The following is a 24940-nucleotide window of genomic DNA, read 5'->3' on the forward strand; positions in this document are numbered from 1 at the left end:
AGCTTGTGATCCCTGTCACCTAGCGACACTACAATATTTGGATGCCCATACCGACCATTGTAACATGAGCTGTTAGACAGAGAGGCGGGGTGGGGGAAAGACGAAAATAAAATATACATTGAAAAGACAACACAGTTTATAATGGTTACTTTATTCAGCAGGCAATATGAAAAAATGGCCAAATAAGTGAGACGAGCAGGAATTCATAATTTTCTGCCATAAAGCCGCAATATTAACGTGGCCAGCAGAATTTATTTACAGATTATGGATACTATTTTGAAGATATCCTGGAACATACAGGTGTCGAAATTCAGGATTCATTTTGCACAGAGAGCAAGGTGCGGAGGAAGAACTTTGCAGGCTGGTCAGAGGACATTATTAAAATGAAATTATTCTAACATAAAACAAATAATCAGTTCACCCCAAAATAGAGGCATGTGTCATAATTTGCAGAAAATCTTTTCGAGAGGATTTTAGTAGATTTTTCCAATAGACAAAACCAGGTATTATATATATAAAATAAGATGGTGAAAGAAGTAAAGTGAGAAATGATCATAACGAGAAAAGGCGTTTACAAGAAGAATGCAAGATGCACATCGCCTCGTTGATCCTCTTTGATCGCAGTGACAGAATGTACAGAGAAAATGGTGGATGATTTCTCAAAGGGCATCAGATGTGATGTCCTGTCAGCTTCTCCATACATCCAACATAGCCTTGAACTGTGGAAAGTCATAGTGGAAGGTTTATGTGGCTTCGTTGTATTCTACTTTTCAGAAATCAGGGTGTATGCACGACAGAACTTTAGCCCGGCAGCTGCCGCACCGAAACTCTGTTACTGTTTGTGACTTTATCATTTGTTATACCAGTATTTTCGATTTTCCTCAACTTCTCATCACTGTGCTCTTGTTCAAAATTTCATGACACGATCTTCAAATCCGGGATGCCAGTGTGTTGCCGACCCTACTTAGAAGATTGGCAGCTTACTTGCCAGGGTGGACTTTTGGAACTCAAGCATGTGTACAAGTGGAAGGTGAAACAGCAAGAAAGCTTGTAGGTCATGTACATCTTTGACACTAATTCTCTGAAGGAAATGAATTCTTGGCCTAATAGGAGGGTGTTTGCCTTTTGAAGCCACATCAGATTTCAGCACCACCGAACCCAATCCCTGTCATCAGAATTAATGCTATAAGCCTCAGTCAAAGTCTTCTGTTTATGTCTTCTGCTGATGCAAGGCACTGGGAAAACTTAAAATCGATTGACTGTGTCTCCCTTGTGGCACCGACTATATTGATTCTTTTGTCAAAATTTTGGTGAAACAATGTTTTTATCAAACAAAACAAGCGAATTATGCTGAAAGTAAATTTGCTTCAATGTTCTGCTCATGAACTTTACAAAGTAATATTGCATTATCTACACAAAAATACTAACACTATTGCTTGACGCATAAAATATTTTGGCTTTGTGGATGGCAAGATAGTCTCCCCTCTATTGAAGGCAAGACATTCTACAATTTAGGAAGCTGCGATGCTCTTTATTTCAGGAGATGTCAAGCATTTTGCACTCAAAGTCACAAAAAAAAACTTTTGCAGCCCTTCAAAACTTTTCAGAAATATTTTCTTTGTACCCGCTGAAGACAAACTAATAATGTGAGTAGTAAAATCAGACACTGGCAAAATAACAAATGTTCCTCACAGCTCTACACCAACCCTGCACATTCAGGACAAATCCAGTCCAAAGGTATTTCTTACGATTATGTACAAATACATACAGATAAACAAAATTTATGTTATGTACAGAGGCTGGACAAGATGAGTGTAGTAAAAACAGTCCACTGTTCCCCATCTCTCACAACACCATAATGCATGTACATGTTATTATTAATGTGACAAGTCTTGTGATCAACACATCACAATAACACTGTCACAAGTGATGATATGTAACATTCTCCCCTCCTTCCCCCAGCTGGAATGAGCACAACTGACACAAAAATAAGTTCTGGTTTATGTTGCATATTGAGGAAAAGGACTATAATGAAAAATTAGTCTTGTTAAAATCTCCTGGCATCATGTAATTTCTAATGCAGGTATTGCAATATATAAGTCATCTCAGCATCTGACAAACTGTTGCAGTGGGTAAAAAAAAGAGACTGACAGGATGTGGTTTAAGGGTGGGGAAGTGAAAGAACAGTTGTCAGAACACAAATGACCTATGACATATTACAGTCCGTTGTTTAAGAAAGAGTTTTATGGGTGAAGTTTGATGTAGCCAAGGTGCCAAGAACACTGTCAGCATATACCAGAACACATTACAGTCTACCCTGGTTTGCATTTGGCCTTTGCCAGTCTGAACACTCTTCATTATCCCCTGGTAGACAAAAAATGAAGAAGAAAAGTATGAAGAAACACAATGTTTGGGTTCACTATCCTAAGAAGGTCTCAATATTATAGCGGATATCTCAAGTACAAAGGGGGGAAGGGGTCCATCAAGTAAAAACACAGTTGAATGTACTAGTCATCTTCGAAGTTTCCAAGGAAAAGACACCCCACATCTTGTTTAACTTCTAAGAAAACACCCAATGGTCATGTGTTTCATGCAGCTGTCTGTTGACTTGCTGCATGATTTTTCATGCGTAGCTACTAAAGCAGTAGATCAACAAATACAGCATTTCCAACCAAATTTGCTGATTTGAAAGTTCACATTATGTACAGCTGTTCTAGCTGACTTGCAAATTCTGAAAGTTCTTGACCATATCTAGCACCTTGGAGGGTCGACCGGCTACCGAGCCCCTACAAGGGTCCACCTGATGCTCCTTGTTTGCTGCCGACATCTGCACAGAAAGAATATAAACTCTTTCAATGCTGGACTCATCTACATGTAAAGACAATATATCTTTCCTATTTTCGTAACACAAATAATTCAATATCTGTTGTTTTATCGTTATTTCTGAGAGGGATTGAGAAAAAAGAAAGGCGGCAAGGAAAAAGAAATTTCAATTACATAAAGACCCCCATTTAGATGACAAGCACATAGCTCTCAGTGTGATAGCTTTCATGTCACTCAACAACAGAACATGGCAGCCTCCTTAAGTTCCCAAAGAGCTGTGATTTAGATGCGATAGTAAGCAAATAATTTTTTTGGAATCCAAAATTTTGAACACAAATGAATGGAAATCAACAAAATATGTGTAATAATGAAGGCACAAAAACAAAGAAAAAAAAACAACATTCTGTTAAAAGATTTGCTGTGGTCTCTGAAAAAAATACATCTTTTAAGATTAAGTTTGGAAGTAAGCCTGAAAACTTGTAGGGGTGGGGTGGACTGCTGGTGAACACTATGCAGAAGCCACGATAGAAAGAATTTCCAGGAGGTGTTGGATAAAGATAAGTTCACTGTTGTCACCTTTTCTAAATGTTATAGAATCAAGACTAATCCCAAGAACAAGAAGAGTCCAAGGAAAAGCTGACAGGAAAGGGAGACAATCTACCTGCTGAATATCCAGCTGTGAATGAGGCCTAATGTGGAGGGATAATGGTTTTGTCTCTTTGACACTTATGTCATATTGGTCAGTACACTGAAGATGAAAAACAGCATGGTGGGCTGGATTTCTAAGGTGAGCTGTTAAATGACAAGACACAGAATGACTTTCAGTGGTGAAGAAAAAGTGGTAGCTTACCAGCATTCAAGTTGAAACTTTGTATATGTGAGGTGTAAAAGGAACCCAGACAAATGCAGAGCCTATGATGACAAATAGGGTCAAGAATTTTGAGATAGGCCTCCTGAGTAGAATCATAGCCTAGCTTTGAGCGGACCAGGGAATGATATAGATGAAGAAAGACTGTGGGTGCTGACATGGCCAATCACTTGCGAAAACGGGGCTAGGTCCCCTCAACCACCTTAGACACTACCTCTTGCACTTTATCGTAGTTGTCAGAGTAAGCTCACTCATGATAGCGTTTCCTCAGTTTGGATTTTTTTTATGATAGTAATGGAAATTTAAGGTTCAATCCTTCTTCTTCCCACCCAACACTGAGTCCAACAAAAGCATGCAGCCAGGCAGTACCACATAAGTTATTTCCAGCAGGGCTGCACTATGGCTACAGAAAGAATATACTCTGGCCTTCAGAGATGGAGATCAGATTGACTCAAGTAGGAGCCTTCTAGCAAAGCTAGGACATTGCACAGACAGCTGAATGATTGATGTGGGCCACCATTTAGCAGAAGCTCAGGCCAAAGAGTTGTATTGGTATGATGGGCTGCAAACCATCAGGAATTCCTCTAGGATTCCATCTTCTACACAGGACACCATGCATAGCAAATGCAGAGGGCCTGAAGGGTACATCAGAGATGGGGAAAAAAAACAAACAAAAGAAAAAAAGCCTTTATGTACAAAAAGATGAAGAAAGACTGGTCAAGACAGAAGAGAGGAAAGATGAAACAGAAGAGAGAGAGTTTATTAGAAAAGAATATAGGTGAAAGGGCCAGGAAGGCAGAAATAAAGACAGAAAAGAAAGGGGCCAGCTTAGCTTCAGAAAGGTTTGGTATTTCCCTCCAGCAGTTAAAGTATGGTCTGCAGATGCATCTTCATTATGTTCCTTGACTGTCTTTTTATGTCTTTCTTAATTTCTAAGCTCTCTGTACAAAAGATCAGCAATTAGTAATATCATGTATACCTTGGTGGACGATCCTTGTTCTTTTGGAGTCTCTTCATTCTTTTGACTGCCTCTCCCCCACCTACTCTCTAGTATTGCTGGAGATCTCTATCAGCTCAATCTTGATATCTGACGTGGCCCCAACATCCTTTTTACGCTGGCCCAAGTTGGCCCGCCAAGCTGGAATGTCCTGCTTTAATTCTGCATGTTCTTCTTTAGATTCTAAATTGCTAGACTTGGTTAGAAAGGAGCTCTTGGCTGGAGATGCCTTTGCTTCTGGTCTGGCAGTGGTTGTGCTGGCTGATGCTACAGATTGCATGGAGGATTGTTGAGATCTGTTGCCAGAAAATCCTACCACTGAAGACCATGCAGGTGGCGTAACACTGGTTGATGATAAGGAGTTTGTGGTCTGAGCCTTCAATTTTAGACTGTCTTTGGAAGCTGTCGATTCTTTGGCCTCTTCCTTTACTTCCTTTTTCTCCTCTCCTTTCCCTTTCTGTTTTGCAATGGAAGCAGGTCGTCCAGATGCTGCGAAAAAGGAACGTCCTACAGAAATGGAAGGAGAGAGTTCGGATGTAGTGGTGACACTAGATTCAGGCTTGCCTGCTACAGTCTTGATACTTGTACCACGTGATGACAGTGCTGCAGCACTAATAGCTACAGATGCCTTTTGACTTAAATCGCGGGATGGTACCTGAGTGGGACCTGGCATCTTCTCCATCCTTGAAGCGATAGAAGACACACTACCTGTGCTGCTCATAGCTGACATGGCAGGATCTGACATAGGCTGAACTTTTGACCCAGGGGAACCTGTCTCATCTTCTATCTTTTGTTTGCTAGATGTTGGATCTTTGACCTCTACAGCACTTGATGTCTGCTCTTCTCTCTTTTCATCCATCCTTTTTTTGGCTAAAGTTATCCACTCTGGCTTATTTGTACTGGCAGACTCCACCACTCTTTCTTTCAACAGAGCTGATTGCGAGTCTGACCTCACAGGTTTTAGAAAATGGTGCTTTGGCAACACCTCTGGTGATGCAGCTTGCGATGCTACTGTGACCTCCTCTCTGTGAGATGCAGCTCGCTGGACTCTAAATGAAAACTGCTCCTCCTTACTGACTGGCTGAGGAAGGGTCTTACTGCGAACTTGGCGCTTCATCTTGTAGTCTTCCTTTGGTGACAAGGAAAGGGTAGGAGAGACTTTAAGGCTTGGACTTTCTTTCTTTGCCTCTGCTGGTGAAGAAACACATGGTGACACATCAGAGGTGGAAGGTATCAAAGAGATTGCAGAGGAAAGGCCTGAAACCTCATCCTTTACTTTAGACGTGTGCATGTTCCCGACTTGAGTGAACTGGATCTCAACGGCTGATCTGAAAATGACAGATTCTCGGCAAAATCAGTAGTAACAGAGCACCGTCCATGTGAGGTTGTCATTTCAGAACTCTTCATTTTGGTAATGGAGGAAGAAGGCGATGAGTATGAAGATGTCAAAACTGATGAAACAAAGGGAGATGAGCTTTTCTTTTCACCAGAATCACTGGTCAAAGGGGAGGGGGGTAATGTGAGGCTAGCACCAATGCCACCAGCCTCAATTTCCTCTTGGTCCTCCCTCCTTTCTCCAGAAGATCCTCGCTTATCATTTTCTTTAGTTATTTCAACTCCATTTTTTGTTGCTGCTTCTGAGATTCCTGCAGCTTCCAGTCTCTTCAGACTTGATCTCAAGACCTCAGGTTTTGACAAATGTTCTGATGGCAAGGAGGCAGATGACACTGACTTTGGCCTTCTAGATGGTTTCTGAGGTGATGAAATGGTTCTCTCTTCCTTTTGCAGTTTCTCAGACTCATTAGCTTTGTCAACTGGTGAGACATGGGAGGGCTTGGACTCAAAGACATCATCTACAGTCTCAGAGGTCAGATCTGAAATAGAACAGATAATCATAATCTTCATCTTTGCATGTACAGGTAGATGCACAGCCATACTACTTGCCACATACATCTCGTTTACATCATTAAAAAAAAGTAGTTTTTACTCAACCCTTGCCTTTGCAAGTGACTGTGCAAGTACCTAACCTAAAAAATCTTGCTCCTATCTTATTTATCTGCTCACATTGACATAACATATACAAGGTAACTCTTTCTTGCAGCAAGAATAGCATTAAATCTTACCTGGAGAAGAACCATGGCTTTCATCTTGGCTATGTCCTTTATCTGGTGACTCCTCATTGAGTGAAGGCAAAGAATAAAATAACTGATTCTGAAATATGAAGACAGTTAGATTTAAGTTGTGAAATGACTACAGACTTTCTGTCACTTTGTAGACCTTGAAAATAGTCTGCTAGCTATTTCTTGAGATATGATCAAAGGAATGTCCAAAAAAAAAAAAAAAAAATGTTCATACCCTTGTACACCCATGTAGTTTCATGCAGATTTTTTAAACTGGGGACAACTATTTATAGACAAAAACATTCTCTATAATTTACTAGAAAAGATGTCAAAGCATAAAATGATGAGTATGGTCGTTTTGCTATATCTTAACAATGATCGTTATGATTATTTATGATACACTTACCTCCCCTAATGGGTAAGCTCATGGTGTATACATGTACCCACACACAAATTGTTACACCCAAGGCATATCTCATATGTTCAAAGGTAAGCAAAAATAAAGTAAAACAGCAAAAAGTGTTACTGTCAGGTGAATGATTATAACCACACATATTCTTTTCAAAGGAAACTTTGCAGTAGTTTTCTGAACAAAATGAATAAAATTTCTTACTTGTTTCTTTCGTGACTGACGTGTGGTTTTGCCTTTTCGAGGTTTAACACTAATTTTGTCCTTTGCATGTTTGCTCTTCAGCAATTCAGTGCTACCAAGCTTGTCAAAATCTATGGTCATCTCAGATTCTGTAGAAAATGAAGAAGTCAAAACTCTAAGCAAAAATTTCTTCATACAGATTTCTGGCAGCAAAGAAGGTTCCATGAAACTGACATATCTTCTTAGTTCAAAAAATGTGTGTGTATGTTTTAAATTAAAATTTACTCTACACCCTCACTTATCTTATCAAGGCAGGAAATGTATTTTAAAGTATATTACAAATCTCCAAATCTCACAAATAGACCCATGCAGTGGAATTAGTGGCACTCTTCTCTACCTCCATCCTAGCAAAGTGCAAATGGTCCGCCTTGTGGGTAATGTTGGGAAAGGTAAAGGCTAAGGGAGTAAACAACGATTGCTGTTGTCTCACTTGGATTGGTTTATTTGCTGTGGTTTAACACCATGTCAGCACTAAACATCATATTATGGTGAAAAGTTAAGAAATAGTCACATTAGTCAAATATAAAACAAAATCAGGTCCTTGGAAGGAGGTGGATCAATGTTATAGACAAAAAAAAAAAAAAAAAAAATGGATTTCAATCCTAAAGGAGTGAACTAGTCATTGTATACAGGGCCTGCTCATCACCAACCAATACAGGCCTGTTAGCCACTGCATCTATCCAGGTGTTTCCTCTAACAACTAGTACTATTCATCAACTGGTACCAGTCAAGGAATGAATGAATACATGCATCATGCTAAAAATATCTGAAGGTTCGACTTTTTCTTTACACTGAAGAGGAACTATTTTATGAACTATTTCATATTCAATCTTTCCTTGAATAATAAAATATGACTGCCACAAATGAAAATCTTCACATCTTCAACTGCAGACAACATTTCTGGGTTTTTTTCTTTTTTAAGCAAAGGTGTCTCACCTAAGGGCTTTTCTTTCCATGACAAGTTCAATGCTTCTGCTGACTTCAATGGACTCTTGAAAAGATCATCCTGCAGTGTGTTAATGAAATTGTGTAACCAGTAAATATGATGATTTTAATGATACACATTATTTTTCACAAAGCTCCAAAAGCTAAAACTGCACTAAACTGCAGAGCAGAGAAACAATAAAAAATCTGTGCAGGAAAATTTTAACAGCACACTATTACAAGCATACAAGACTAAAAAACCACAACTCAAATTATAAAATGCATTGAAAAAAGTTGACAGAACTAATAAAACTTCTTTTGCGCAAATGAATAAGAATTCTCCTAGTAGCACAGTTTATAATCCACAGAACAAACCCAGTGTGCTTATCATCAAGAAAGGAAGGTAGATAGATTGGGGACTGTGAAGATGATATAACAAAAATATATAGACAGGGAGGACTTAAGCCCATATACTTGACATGTATTGAAATCAATTTAATATAATCCAAACAAACATAAAAATCTTAAATCTTTATCAGCTGCTTACATTTGAATTAAAGATAGTTAAATTTTAAACTGTAACTCAAACCCAAGGTCAAGTATTTTAATAAGTTCGTTAATAAGGACGCTAAGCTTACCTCAGTCTCTGAGCCATCTGTACTAATAAGGCTCTTGTCACTTTCACGACTTATAGACTTGCCTCCTGCTGGCAAGGGCTGCAAAGCAAAAGGTGCACGAGAAAATGTAAAAGAATTTAAAAAAAGAAGATAATTGTGACACTTTCTATTTGATAACTTTATGTATGTGTCCATGCTAGATAGAAAAGTTTTTTTTTTGTATAGTGCACACAGACTTGAAATGATGCACTCTAAATATTCTTGTTTATACTGCAAAATTCAGCATTAAGTTGCAATAAAGCACTGCAGATGCCTCTCCCTGGATCTGTTGTTTGATCTAGTAGGCCTGCTTCCAATTAGCACCAAGAACCATAACAAATCACTGCCTGGCACATAATTTTGTACAAATGTACTTCTACAAGATGGTGGGTCATTTTTTTTTACAGGCAAACCTGTAAGGGGAGAAATTGCAGGAGGTGTAGCAGTCTAATTAATCTCTTGGTCACAATTGTTAGGGGACCAGACATGTTATTGCTCAATCTTGCATAGCTAAATGCCACATCACTTCTAAAGAAACTTTAAAGTGGCAGAAGTGGCGCCTGTGGCTTAATTTGACTTAACACAGGAAATCTCACCTGGTACAGAAATTGAGAAATTGATAGCTCTTTCTTGATTCAGTGGGTGGTGGTGCATGGCCATTCTAAGTTAATGAAGCGATTTCTCTAGTTAATTCCGATAACAAATGAGACTCTAGAGTGTTTGTTTTTTTGTCCTGTCTACATTTACTGCTTTATGTAGTGATTAGCTTGTACTCATGGTCATAAATTTTGTATTTGCATCTTTCCTCCATGGAAAACAGTATTTGATACAACATTTTGGTTTTACTCCTGCTGCTAGGATTTTTAACACATGAGCTTTTCTGTATGCTGGGTTGAAGAATCATTTTCTGTTATTCATCATCTGGATGATGGATCATCTTCTAAGTCTAAACATTCAAATCCACTTCAGATCATTAACATTGTATCAGTATGTTTATATTCTAGCAAACTAATGCACCAAAAAATACTTTTTTCAACCAACCTTTAAAGACCCGCACATGATAATGTCCGCCGTGGTGACAGAAGGAGGTGTGGGGCTGTGAGGCAGCCCGTCGTCTTCGTCAGAATATTGTGACCGTCTCTCGCTGATTTTGGTGTAAAGTTCTGCCTGCCATATTAAAGAATCAATGCCTAATAATTTCTGTGACTAGCAACATTTCCAAGAAGGCAAGCACTGATGCCAAATGATAAAGGTGTAATGAAACCCAACTCAAAAATAAATTATTTTGCTCTCTCAAAATTTAAACCATCAAAATGAAACAATGCAACAGTGAACAATAAACGATATACTTTCATCCAAAGATGCTATGACTGTTGAATTAGGCAAACAAAGATACTTAAAAACATAAAATGCAGTCAGTGAATGCATTTTTTACAAAAATATGCATCTGATCTGATTGAGGTATTACACCTGAAAGTTGCTTTGCTAATATTTAATCCAAATTTAATATTGAGAATATAGTATAACCTGGTGGATGTAATTAAATGTAATAGTGTTGACAAACTGGACATCATATGAATACTACTGATGTTTCCTTACTGAGCAACCTCTTTCCATCAAAGACAAATCAAAATCCACCAAAATCATGTAACTGAGAAGGGTCATAGCAGGGAGATCAACCAATCTGTTTTCATTCTAGGAATCATGACTTCAAGCACCTGTAAATTTAAGTTCATTAATTAAATGTTAAATGAAAGCTCTTAAAAGTCACATCATAATAGCTTCGTTTTTGTTTGGTCATGCTTATTCTGCCATTGTTGTGCTTGACTGAAGATTTACAGGGAAACTAACTCTCCAGGCAAGAGTAATCAATACAAAGACTCTCTTTTAAAATAGGTGACCTGGAGAAAATGAAGCACAATCGACTGGTAAAGAAGCAAGAATGAAAAGGGATGGGTGAGACCTGGTCATTTCGACCAAAAATCATTTCACCCCTGCTATATGGACTTCCTGCCTGAGTTAAATTGACTCGGCCAAGACTATATACTGTCCCAGTAACACATGGATTGGATTAACACTGAAAGTGGAACTGACCACAGTCCAGGTTAAATGAATAAATGCATAAGCTGCCACACCTATTTCGTAATAACCAAACATATGTGTACACATATATTTAATAAGAACCTCAAAACAAATGAATAATGATGACAAAGGTTTTTCGAAAAAAACAAATTTATACACTATACGACAGCATATACATTTAATATGAACCTCCAGCCTAAAGAATAACCATGACAAAGATTTTTTTTTTAAAATATACTAATGATTTTAGAGAAAATATGTGTTATGTACCATTGTGATATTTCTTTTCTGAATGTGTATTGTGAAGCTGCCATTTTCATTTACTAAGATGGTGGCTGAACTTGTTTGCATGGATGGCTCTGTTGAAATATCTGACATCAATAGCTACTCCTGTCATTAGAGATCAAGTCAACTTTTGGGCCTGAATCGATTCCCTTGTGTTGGGATGATGTGATCATTATGGGGTCAATTTAACTCAGGCATGTGGTAGATATGACTGGTGTGGTGTGGTATGGGTAGCAATGAAAGTGACCCAATAAACAAGCAGGAAAGCATGTTACTTACACCTAATCAGAACATGCTATGTTATTATGCTATGCTATATACGTAATCAAAACATGCTATGTTTTATATACCTAATCAGAATATGCTTTGATATTTTAACAAATCAAAACAAGCTACATAGCATAGTTTCTTTTGCCAGTCTAATAAAATAAGGAAAAAGACTATAAGACCTTTTCTCAGGACACATCATGGAAATCTCTGTGTAATATCTGAGTAGAGTTTGGCAAAAACTCTGTTGATATTTTAGCAAATTTTATTTCTACCATAACAAAAGCAGTTCAATAAGCTCCAACTAAAAGGCATTATATATGACAGTTAAAAAGTTATACCTTCTGTCTGCTTCATCAGCTATGACTATACATGGCTATGAAAATGGAATACAATGCTTACCTGTAAAGCTGTTCTTGGGACACTCTCTTCTGAAACAGCCCTTTGTTTGAGAGTCTGGAGATTAGTTGTTTCCCTTTCTGGTGAGAAGACACTGTCCTCAGATATGCTGCGTGTACCACCAAGCAGCCGTGATTGGGATTGTCTATTCCTGAATCTTAAAAGAATTGGTGGCACATTTAAACAGGGTAAGACTGCTTGTTTCTCAATTCTAACTGAAATAAATGGCACATTTAAAGGTACCTATATCAGAGCTTTTATCTAAACACACTCATTAAACTGCTATTTTCAATACTCTAAATCTTAATGTTACCTGTGTAATAAAGTCACACTGGTCAGCAATTTTTTTATCCCTTACTGAACTACCTAAACAGTCAAAAAAAAAAAAAAAAACCCAACTGATTCCTGTCAGCACCACTGTGTGGAATTTACACTTTCTTCTAATCCAATGTCTGTATCATTTTTTCCTGGATATTTAATGTTTCGTCCTTCATGTTTTGGGTCTTTCTGTAGAAGTTTGATGTTTTTATGACCAAAAATAAACAGAAGGAACTTAACTCTTGTTTACACATTTATCAATTAGCCCAGCACAATGCAGGTTTTGTATATTTCATTTTGCTTAAATTGGAAGTTTCCAAGAACATTCAGTGAAGACATAGTGTATCTTTCTTAGTGTATCTTTATCTATCTTCACATGAAATATGTACAAATGACACAGCAATTACCTATGGACAAAAGCATCCTGGGTGTACACTGATCTATTTTCTTTGGTTTCAGAACAAATGATAAGATGGACTTCATCTGCAGATGTGAACTGTAGCTCTTAAATTTTGTACTGAAAAATGGGGTCAGCTCTGGTCTTCCATCATTTCTTCCATTTTATTCTCATTTCAGTAAAACACAGAATATTAGGGTGATATGCTGTAAAAATCCTGCTATTTTAGATACATGCAAACATACTTTATAGACACATCAAAATTACTTTTTAATACTACCTTATAAATAAAGCAGAGTATGGTGAGTATTGCTCGCTTGTTGTTTTCAGTTTGCTACCTGGAGCATGTTTATTTGTCATGGTTATTTTCTCCATTCTAAGCTGTTTTTAGTGGCTTCAAATGAAAAATATTATGCAGAGCAAATTTTTACAACACTGTAAATAAGATGACAGGAGGAAAGAAAAGTACTTCACTGCAGCTCTTCTCTTCTTCCACACCATCCCACCAATCCATTTACTCTACTCCAGTCAGCATACAAAACATGCTCCTGGGTATATCATCCTATTATCTCCCTTTGACTTAAAATGCCATGATCCCTCGATCCTCGCCTTTACCCCTTACCTTTCTTTGTCAAAATGAGCTGCCAACCTCAACAAGTGCAAATACAAGTGTTTCACTATTTCAATACACTAATTTCAATTACTTATTAAGCTTGACTCAAATATAGTGGCTCATCAATAGTTGACAATAAAATTATCACAGTTGAAAGAGTTCATGAGACAAATTACTTGAACCGGGCTGGAAACTCTAGCTAGTGTATTTCCAAGAATTGGGAAACTAGAAGCTGAATGTTTCATGTTAGGTATCAGAAGCATATTACAATAACCATTCAACCAGAATACTGATATTGTTATGCTGTAATAATGGTTTCTTCCAATAATGTCTTAAAATTCCCAGTTTAAAATTTATTTAGATGCCATCAACCATAAAACTTAGTTTGTGCCTGAAGCACAAGATGGATAAACCCTTAATGTGTCTAGCATAAGGTGGCTCCAATATGGATACAAGAAGCCATATAAGTTGGACACAGCCCTATCAAATTATGGCTGATGCCAAAATTTCTCAGGGCTTAGAACAAGAAAATTATCTCAGCGCACATAAGTAAATGTATTTTGAGTGTACAACAGCCAGTGATGCCTGACAGTCATAGAACAGCTGAACCTTTAGATCTTTAGGGCAGTCTGTGTAAGTAGCACACTGACACACTGTTGTCAACTCTTCCACAAAGCATCATTCCCCCTCAGATTTCTCTCTTACACACACACAGACACAGAATAACATTAAAGAAATATGGAGTGAGAAGCAGAGTAAGAAAATGAGATAGCCCTACCTCAGTTCTTCCTAGCAAACTATCCTGACAGAAATGCAGCCATCCTAGGCCTGTGATTCACCTCCGCCCCTAGCCAGACTGAAATCCCACATTGCCATTCCTGTCAGTAAAATCAATACTACTGCTGCAAAATGTCTGTGCTCACAACACTTAAGTCGATCGCTTATACACTTGCAGCTCTGCAATAATATCCCTGATGTTCATCTCTGTTGTGGTTGAAGCAGTTTTGTTTTAGCTTTGAAGATTGCATAAACAGATTGACTATTAAAATTCATGTGATCTCTTTCATCACATGCTGTCCTCTCAAGGTTGTACTTTTACCCTTATTATCATCCTCAGATGTGACTGCCTCGAGTGTACAATAATCTCTGAATGTCAGTTTATCTCTACTGCACTTGTAATCTGCTGTTGTGCAAGATGCATCAAGACCCTAACTCTCACAAACCATGAACTCGAAACATTATCATTAAACCATATCTTTAACCATGGCCTTATCACAAGCTTTTACATTTTTGGCAACTCATGCTAACTCTGTATAAAACAGCTATACTTGGCACAAGTTAGAAACACAAGTTAAAAATTATCCTGCTCTGGACTCCAAGTGAATGGGGTATTATAATTGTTTTATTCTGTGCCAGTAATGAAGGCCATATTGTGGTGAAAAAAAACATTTCCTAGGTTGTCTCGTGATAAATTAATACAATCAAAAATTCATAAGAGTGTTGGGTTTTTTTTTAAAAGTATAAAGCAAAAAGAAAAGTAGTTTGTCAAAAGACATCAAGGCCACTTTTAAAATGTATGCTTCTTTGCATAAATGGAAAACCTAAATTTGCAAGAAACAACAATTTTCAAAGATTTAAAAAATACTTGTTGTAAGGGTTGTTGATCTAAACAACAGAGAAACAAACAATGAACCAGCTGAAAAGAAAACTTCTGGCAAACCCTCTGGAGGTCAGGACAAGTAATTAGAAAAATGCATCGTACTTACGTATTAAAGAAGGACAAACTGGAGGGGATTTGCTTCTTAAAAAGTAAGAATCTGTGACAACTAAGAACACCAGAATGGCCAAAAATTGAGGGTTAGAAAGACAGTGATGAACGGCATGTAACTTATTCTTGCCCACTGTCACACTATCGTTGCCACTAGGACTGAATAGAGACCATGTGGATAGACTTTCAGTCAGATGACACCAACGACTGTAGTTGACCTGGAGACCAACAAGTACCTTAGCGGCCTGCTGCTTAAATACTGCCTGGTAAAGACAGCATAGATGTCAGGATATGCAGAAAAAAATTTCCTGGAGTTGCCTTTTTTAAATGTTGTAGGATCAAGATAAATCTGAAGACCAGGAAGAGTTTAAGAATGAACTGGAAGGATCCTCCCTATGAACTTGTATTACTGGACTACTTGCAGACAACTTTTTTCCAATAAAGCAGGAACCGTCAGCAGGTGCAACCCTTTAATGCACGAGCTAGAACAATGGGCACGGCTGTCGTTGCATGTCCATGCTCCTTCTCTCAACCGCCGTGGTCCACTCTCTTCCTTTTTGTCTCACCTTATTTTGACGTCACATCACCTTATGTCATTTGCTCAAGGAGCTTCACAATTGACATCTTAGATTTGAGATCTTTGTATCGGCAGTGTTGACTTCAAACTTTAATTGCCTTTCTTCAGCTACTTCACAAATGACATCCGGCCCTCTACATCAGCCCGTGCATTAAAGGGTTGCCCCTGCTGACGGTTCCTGCTTTAATGATAGATGCAGCTCTGTTCATAGTACCAAGTTTTGCACTTGCAAAATTTGAACATTCTTCTAATTTTTAAAAAAAAAATCAAAAATTATCCTACTTGCTGTTTTCTAAAGACAGAAATTGCATGGGAACACAAAACAGGAACTAGGGTGCACCTAATTAGCATGACAGCTTTTGTGTTTCTTAGTGTCCTTGGCTGTGACTGCTGCTGACTCATACATTTGTACCTGTCAGTGCATCTGCCACTGAATTTTATTTTCTACTAAGCTTTTGTGTCCTGCCACAGGAATTATGCAGAGACTAACCAACCCTAACTGGGGTGGTATTCTTTGTGGCAATGTCAGTCAGCAATAACTTTTTTCCCAGCTTTGCCATTTCTAACCTGCACAAATAGTAGAAACATAAGGTAGAAAACAATCCTCTAAGAAAAGTCTCATCACAAATACAGGTTTGCACAGATGCTGCAAAAAAGGGAGGAGCTGGAGTATCACTCTGATGGACAATGACAAGTGGCAGCCATACCAACAGGCTCTTGCTGCACCAACTACAGACCCTGTTGTTGGCTTGGTGTGTGCAGTGTCAGCAGCAAAGCCAGCAAAGACTTGCAGCACATATAGTTCACTGATGCCTGGGCTGTGCTGCAGACTGCAAACAGCAACATGCTACCTAAGCTGACAGCAATACTGAGAAATATCAACTGTCTAAAAATGGTACTGACATGGATGTCCTTACACTGTGGTGTTGAAAGCAATAAGCAAGATGATAGAATGGCAAAACTTGGGGCTGAAGTTAGGTAAGATGAAAACAAAGGAAGTCTAACAGAGGAAGGAAAACCATCCTTAAGGTTCTGCACACCAGACACTAGACAGTTCCCATCATCTATCCAGAGCAGACCAGACGAATGATTTTCCACCTCAGAACACAGCACAACAGGCTAATGCACCATCTATACTGGAAAGTACGCCAGTGTGCTTTTTTTTTTTAGGATGCAGCTGTAGACTCCTTCAGGAATTGAGGGCCGAGATCTAGCTTTGTTAGTGCCTATCAACATCAAGCAGTAAGGGTCTGTGGTGACTCTGCAGATGACAGCCAGCTTCATGATGAGATTTGGTCTCCATGTTTAATCAAGGTAAATGAGGACAACAAATGTCATAATAACAGCTTGGTAATTTCTTTGAGGATGCAGCTGGGGTAAATATAAAAATGTTTTATGATTTTTCCCATTTTCATGCAGAAAAGTTACTTTGAATAATGATCTGATATTATACGCCTTATCTATCACAGCAAAGGCCTAAGACTGCAAGCATAAGAGGATATAATTTAATGTTCTAGGGGGTTCTAATAACATGAAATTTTGGAATTTTCAAGAGAAAACTTTAGTTTTCTTTTGTTCTTAAGAAATCTGCTAGAAGTACTTGAAGTCCGGCATGCAAGCAAAACCATATTATTGTGGAACACTTCTTTATAAGGGGTGATGCCTTCAACATGTGCACAGAAGTCCTGGTGGGAGGCTCAGCTGATGCAGGTAATAAAATATTCTGTCATCAGGCAGTGCTCCCCTTCTTATTCATACTCACGCTTTTATGCACGGGACAACAAATACACCATAAATTAATTAAAAAAATAACCATGACATAATCACAAAGCATATAATCTTATGAACCTCCTTCCATGCTTGTCTCCTCCTCTCAATATAACAATATAAAAGTTACGGCATTAAAAAAAAATAATATTTAACATGCGAGTGCACACCAAACACCTATAGCTATTTACACATAAGCATTAATTTGGATATTGTTTAAGGGTTCCTATCTTGAGCTTTGGATGCAGCCAATGATGTCCCTGGTCAGAGCTATTGTCTGTAATGTAAACATTACATATAGTCTGTAATCAAAACATCAGCTATAGTCTGTGATATAAATATTACCTAAAGTGTGTAACCAAAACATTGGCTTTAGTATACAACTCACCCTCCATCATCATCGTCATCCTCCTGTAGTGTATTGGTGGACCTGGCCTTGATAGCCACCACACTGACAGGAGAAGCATCGTCCTTGGCCTTGCGCCTCCCTTTGCTAAACAGTTTGCGCATAGCCTGCAGTGGCTTGAACTTTCGTTTCTTCCCATCAGCCTTTAGTTCTGTGATCAAACAATACCACTGCTACAAGGTGAATGGACCATTGTCTCTCCCACACATAGAAGAGAGAGAGAAGTGGGTTTTGTGTGTATGCAGGCTGGGATGGGGGTGGGAGTGGGCTGAAAAGGGAAACTTTATGAAATAGCCAAAGTAAAATGCTATTCATATTATTTTTTACATTTACAATGGCATAATGTGTATATTGGTCAAATCCTACCATATGCGTATTTTTAATAGTCTTCATCATTTCTAGCATACTGCAGGTTGTCATTTCATCTGGAATTTATAGTAGAAGTGTATTCACCAGGTTAAACTTAAAATAGAAGTTGATGGGGGAAGCCTCCTGAAAAAGTCAGTACTCTCTCTGCCTCTCTCTCGCATGTACACACACATATACACAAACACATAACAGACATCTTAAACATGACTGACATCAGGTTACTGAAGGAGGTATTCCAGAGCTAAAACAGAAAAAAAGAAAGACGTCTTTAATGCTGGTTTGAAGCACGAAGCTGACTAAATTGTTTTAATGGAGAATGGGAGAGAGTTTTATAGTTTGAATCCAGCATATGAGAAAGATCAACGCATCAAACCCTTTTGCACAAATATTTGTGAAGAGAAGCTCAGCGTGGTCTGCCAAGGAACATTTGAATTGATTGTAATTTTGTCACACTCATCTCTGTGTTTTCCTATTTTGAATGAGGCACTCATGACAACTAAGTTGATAACAAAGATGTTCAGCATTCGTTGAGCTTAACTAATACCATCGACAGTAGACAAGAGTGATTCTTGCATACTGATGTGAAGCCATTCTGTGAGGTTACTGACTGGCTAAAGGTATAATGTTCTCTTCCACAAAAGTACTTCACATTGAATTGTTTGACCTTAAACAAGAGGAGAGGTTGAAAGGCTGCTGAATGGAGTGTGCAGTGAACTTTGGGGAACAGGCTTGCAGAATTGACAGAGGTTTCGTAACTTAGCCACTGCCACCAGCTAATTACATGCTTGAACTCTCTGTCACGTGTGTGTGCTGGTGTGTGTGGTCTTAAATACACTCATGCTAAATTGCTAAGGTTTCCACAAGCCCATAATATACATGATATACTCCAAGCCCATAATATACATGATCCAATAAACAATTCAATGCTATTTTGTGTTTTAAAAAATAAACAAGTTATTAATATGATCAGCAAGACATGATCAGTTCAAGAATTAGCATAATCATGGCGGCACACACAGTCAGCTTTAGTCTATCCTGCTTCAGCATGAAGGCCACAAATGTTAGCACAAACTTCTACAAATTTTCCCCAAATCATGACTGTTTGAAGGTATGGTTTCTGCCACTTAATATCCTCCAACAAATACTCTATCTACAAGCAAATTGTAATTAATGTAACAAATTAAAAGGAAGAGCAGAAAGGCATCTATTCAGAAGGCAGTCTGTGGATAAAAACTGCAGCCATAACTTCCAGGTGTTTTATGCAAAGATAACAGAATAAGGGAATATCCAAAGACTGGGAGAAACAACTTTAAAGTTGAGGCTAAAATGGTCCAAGAGAGGTGTATCACACAACATACAGCCAAAAAAAAGAGCCACTTGCAACATTTCTCTGACTAACAATGATATTTTATATTGTTCTAAATAAGAAATACAGAATTTTCTTTCAAATATTTGTGCCAAACAATCAGATGTGTGAAAGAAGAAAGGCAATGCTGACATTTTTTTCTGACTTATAAAGCCTACTGTGTTTCTTTTTAAATTTGAATTTCTTCCTCAAAATTTGCAAATTGTTATAGACGTTGGTAAGTATGAAAACTTTCTAGGATTATTTTTGTTGCACATTTGAAAGTGTCCTTACTGGGCACAAACGTGTGTCATGCTTCTGTAGGAAGAATGTACAGATAGTACATACTGACAATCAATTTGTTTCTAGAAAGCAGCCAAATCTGCAAATACCATGCCCCACACAAATTAAAAAAGCAAACAAGCCTTTCAACATTGACAATCAATTTGTTTCTACAAAGCAGCCATAACTCATCATACACAATGTCATGCCCTGCACCATTTTTGAAACTTTGTCAAAAAATAACAAACAGCAAAGGGGAAAAGAACCCAAACAAAAACCTAACAGTATCAATAATGTATCTTTTTGACAAAGCAATGCAATATTTATAAACCTGTAAGCAACTTTGAGCTTAGTTTGTGTTCAACTTGGCTTGCCTTGAAAGGAATTAAAAAATGGAGATTTCATTCTATTTATTGTAAGAATTCAATTGAGTCCAAAAAATCTTTTCTTGTACCCATTCTGCACCATTCCAGCAATCAAAAGGGAAAATGATAAAGTAATAAATGGAATTCCATGCATAGCTCTCATTTTGTAGACACTTACCTTCATCTTCTACCAGGGTAGCCTCCCTGATGCCAGATGCCATAGCCAGTGAATTACAGCTCCAAACTTAATTTCTTTGCGAGCTAAAGACTCTCACATATAGTCAATGCGGAATGTGATGAAGAAGACTCTTCTCCTTTCAGTTAGGTGACAGCAGAGACAACCATTGTCCTGAAAAGTAAAATCTGGATAAAACTTTGTTAAGACTAAAATGCTCTAGTAATTTAAAATCTTTCATTTTATTCCAAAACCAGATGGCAAAACTATATACTCTATTTGTTAGTAGTAATCAATATTTCTTATGCTGCAAGAGAAACCTTAGGCGCATGAACAGAACAGAAATAAAGATAGATGCTTCCATGGTGATGATGTACTTTCATGCTGTATGGCAGACAACCACGCTTTGGACAACACTGACACTGTAGAGAGTAATACTTCAATTAAGTCCCCTGTCAGACAACCTCAGGATGTAATCAACACTACCCTGATAAAAGAGCAATAAATGAAAATTCCCAAAGTCTGGGAAATCTACATTAAAAACCACTATCAGTGAAAAATAGCAAAACTTCTCATGAAGTCGTCTTTAAAAAAAAGTCTTTAATACTAGGAATAATAAGGCCAAGAATAACTGTTTCATATGCTAATTTTTAAAGCTAAGGCACAATAAGTATCATACAAATTAACAAGTAAATACCTTCCTAAGAAACTTATCATTGTAGCATCTGTAATAAGGAACAAGTAGCACAACAAAAAAAATGGATGGAAACAAAGTTGTAGTGACTGCGCTGCTATGTCATCTTTGATTTTTATTATTCTAGCACTCCTGCATGTCAGGTTTTTTTCTCTCTGGCTCATGGCTCTTAATTCTAACTCAAAAAATGAAATTCCTAATTAGAAATAGAACTACAAACCAGAGTGAAAATAATTTTTTCACTAATTTTTTCTGCTCTGTCATTTTAATGGAAAACTGACATGGACTCAACGTATCTTGCTACAGCTGATACAAAGTTTTTTGTTGATGTGGGAGAGCTGTTCTTTGATGGCACAAGAGTTGGTTACTGCTGTTGGTGCCTTCTTCCAGTTGCTTGATTTCTAAGGTTCCCAGTTTTAAGTCTTTATTTCACATGCATGTGTAAAAGGATTTTCATACATGATTTGAAAAAGACCCTTAAGATGTACGCAGATTCAGGAAGGTAGTGACATTATTTATTTCTGTAAATTTAAGTGCTTCTGCTTATTTAAAAGCCATTCGGCACCTGTAATAAGTAAGTCTTGCAATATCTCACTTTGCACATGAAAAACTTGTTACGTCATGGTGATATCACCAGTCCATGGTTGCAAACAATGGCCTGCAGTTGAAGAATTGAACTACTTGGATGGTCTTAATTAATTTTCTTCTCTTCTCATTGTTCTTCCTTCTTTATCTTTGTTACTATTTGTGATCTTGTTCAGCCAATGAGTCCACCTTGGCTGAGATACTGCACTTTATAAAGTTCCCGCTTATTATAATGTTACTTTCAGTCTCCTGAAGAAAGATGATTTCAGTCCTACCTGACTGATTGCATCCAGTCTGGCAGATGTAGGTACCACATTTGTCTGCTCTTTTGAAACATAGGGTGCCTTAAGACTATTCTTGGGCCTCTTTTATTCATTGTATACATCCAACCACTTGGTTTCACCATCCACCACTTACGCCTAAACACATCTATGCTGATGCTACGCAGTTGTTAGAGTCTGGCCTGGCTTCCCAGCTCCAACAGATCTGCATCATCACACATTCACTAATTTAAAGCCCTTAATAAACATCAACAAATTGAAACTAAATGATGACAAAACTGAGGTCCTTTTAATAGCCTCTGCAAATAAACTGAAATATGTGTCATCTTCTACTACCTTTCCTTCTTCTGGGGTTATCATTCTCTTTCTCTCACAGTATGTCCGGAATCTGTATGCTACCATTGATAAATTAGTATTTCTTGAGTATCACATCAATGCAGTCGTTGAGTCTTTAAGTCCATCTTCCTTGAGCTTCACAGGATCAGTCACATCTGACCCTTTCTGTCAGCTTCTTTCACAAACTACTGGTGTTGTCAGGACTGGGTTACATCAATACTTTATAGCAGGATCCCCCTAATTGCCTGCTGAACAAACTTCAAAGGGCTCAGAATAATTCTGGTCCTAGTCCCAGTGTCCTCCCTAGGCAAAAAGCAGACCATGCTACACCCCTTCTCCACAAGTTTTACTGGCTGGCAGTGTGAGTTCAGATTGATTACATGATTGCCAGGCTGTGTTCTACAGCCTTCCCCAGCATATTTGTCTGAGCCACTGATGCCTTACCACTTGTGTTGGTCCCTTCAGTCAGCTTGTGTTGCCCTCCTCTCTGTGGCATGCATCAAACTGGAGAACTTTTCACTTTACCTTCTCATGGCAACACTGTTTTGAATTCTCTTTCCCTTTTGCTTCAAACTGTGCTACATTCAAATTCTTCAAATCTGGCCTCAAAATTGGTCTCTTTAAAAAAATGTAATTAAGATCACTGTTCTGCTCACTCCTCAGTTCTTCCTCTATGCACTTAGTTAATGTTTTTGTCATAGTGTCATCTGTTTGGAGACATTTATGTTTCTTGTAGTTTTTGTTCTCAGTATCGGTGATCCGTTTGATTTTTTGGGTTGAGTTGATTCATCTTTTGGTACTGGGTTAGTTGGTTTTATATGGACTGATCTGATTTGATCTTAAAAGGGACTGAAGACGAAACTACTGGTTTAGTTTGGTTTATCTGGTGACCTGTAGGACCAGTTGGATTTGATTGATCAAAACTTAGTCAAGACAAATTGCCACTTTGGTGATGATCATTAACAATTAAGAAGAATAACACATCCCAGATGAATTAAGGAAGACTAAATGAGAGCAGTTGTATAAACAGTAAAACATCACAAATATTCCTAGGCTGTCTTGAATATTTTCTTTGCAGCTAAATCTTATAATGCTTGAGTACATATAGAACGGGCTGACAATGTTAATCCCAGATATTTGTGTGCAGTTTCAATTTCTTTACCATATTCAAACCACTTATTACTGATGTTTCAATCAATGCTCTTCTCCCATTTCTTAATACTGCAATATTGAATTCTGAGAGGTTAACATTATTGGGATAATTGGCGGTGTCTTAACTTTTTATATTAAATTAATATAAATGTATGGCTAAAGAACAGTGGTCCTTTCTGAAACCTGCTTGTTCCTCTGGAACATGGTTGTTTTCTTCTATATATCATACAACCCTTGTACTTAAAATATAAGGTATTTATTTCACTAGACATGTTTAAAAATGATATGCATCTTTAACTTTCTAAAAACAGGAGAAGAGAAGGAATGAAAGTATTACTATGCTTAACAGAACACATAAATAAGTAATAATATATGTTATTATTTCCAAGTTTTAGAGGACTAGACACAAAAAATGTAAGCTTGTAAGTAGTGAATGCAAAATTTTATTATTGTTATTATTTACTGAGAGATATTTTGCCATACTTCAGAGAAGACAGGCATAACTTCTATTCACACTTCACAGTGGAATGCTGTGAGACTGTCAATACTGCCTGCATTGAGAACACTAGCAACCAAAACAAGTGAAAACTGCCCATTCCAACATTTCCGTTACCATCTGCCTCTCAATATTTGTCCACAGACAGAACAGATGAACAGGAACTCATAAGCATACACAGCTGTCAGCATTCTAGGGTGTGAATCTTCTGCAAGTTCTCCCACACATTTCCTGTCTAATTGCTTAGGAAGCTAAAGGAGCCCAACTAACCCTTCCCATTTAAATATGATAAAAGGAAAGCAGTCAACAGGCAAATATGTGTGTAAGATTCATTGTTGTCATTATCTGACATCACCGTTACCCATACAATTCACTATCTAAAAGCAAGTTTTCGCCTTTATTTCAATAGGCTGGATTTTCGAGTCTACTGCACTAAGGCTTTTTCTACCTGCAATGGTCTCAGGTACATGAGTGTAGCCTTATGAATATGTTGACAATATCGACGCCATAAAAAAAAAATGCGGGTATTATCTCTAAAAATAACAAAATCCGAAAATTACAATGACACCTTTAGTTTAATGTAAACCAACTTATTCTGCATCAAAGTTTCATGCTGTGCCAACTTGAAATGTGCTAAAGCGTACGACAGCTGTCTTCGTGTAACGGTCGAAAGGTCTGTCCAGAAAGCATCACATCATGCACAGCTTGATTTGCGGAACCACACCACACCTCAAATTTTGTCTAACGTAAACAATTAACCACGTCATATTATGGGTGTGCTTATTAATGAATCATCACTCACCTGTTTTAATACAGATTACTTCCATCACTTCCTACTAAGAAGGTAGCGCGTGTAAAGATTATCAGGTAAGACACCTATCCACAGCAACGAGAATACAAACACAACAGTGTATATCGTCCGCCGATCGACACTCTCGTCC

At 37.8% G+C, this 24940-nt stretch overlaps 1 protein-coding gene across 1 annotated transcript; it reads right to left on the reverse strand.

Moving 5' to 3' along the window:
- Positions 1-135: 135 nt before the first annotated feature.
- Positions 136-24939, reverse strand: LOC112558626 (mucin-5AC-like). The gene is given in 12 exon segments (XM_025229192.1): positions 136-2827; positions 4671-5961; positions 5964-6562; positions 6812-6899; positions 7422-7549; positions 8397-8466; positions 9023-9100; positions 10082-10207; positions 12077-12230; positions 17902-18070; positions 20459-20629; positions 24802-24939. Coding segments are annotated over 10 exon segments (2685 nt in total). The 5' UTR covers positions 20502-20629; positions 24802-24939; the 3' UTR covers positions 136-2827; positions 4671-4731.
- Between the last annotated feature and the right edge of the window lies 1 nt (position 24940).

Source organism: Pomacea canaliculata, linkage group LG3 (genome assembly GCF_003073045.1).
Source record: "Pomacea canaliculata isolate SZHN2017 linkage group LG3, ASM307304v1, whole genome shotgun sequence".
NCBI classification, from domain to species: domain Eukaryota; kingdom Metazoa; phylum Mollusca; class Gastropoda; order Architaenioglossa; family Ampullariidae; genus Pomacea; species Pomacea canaliculata.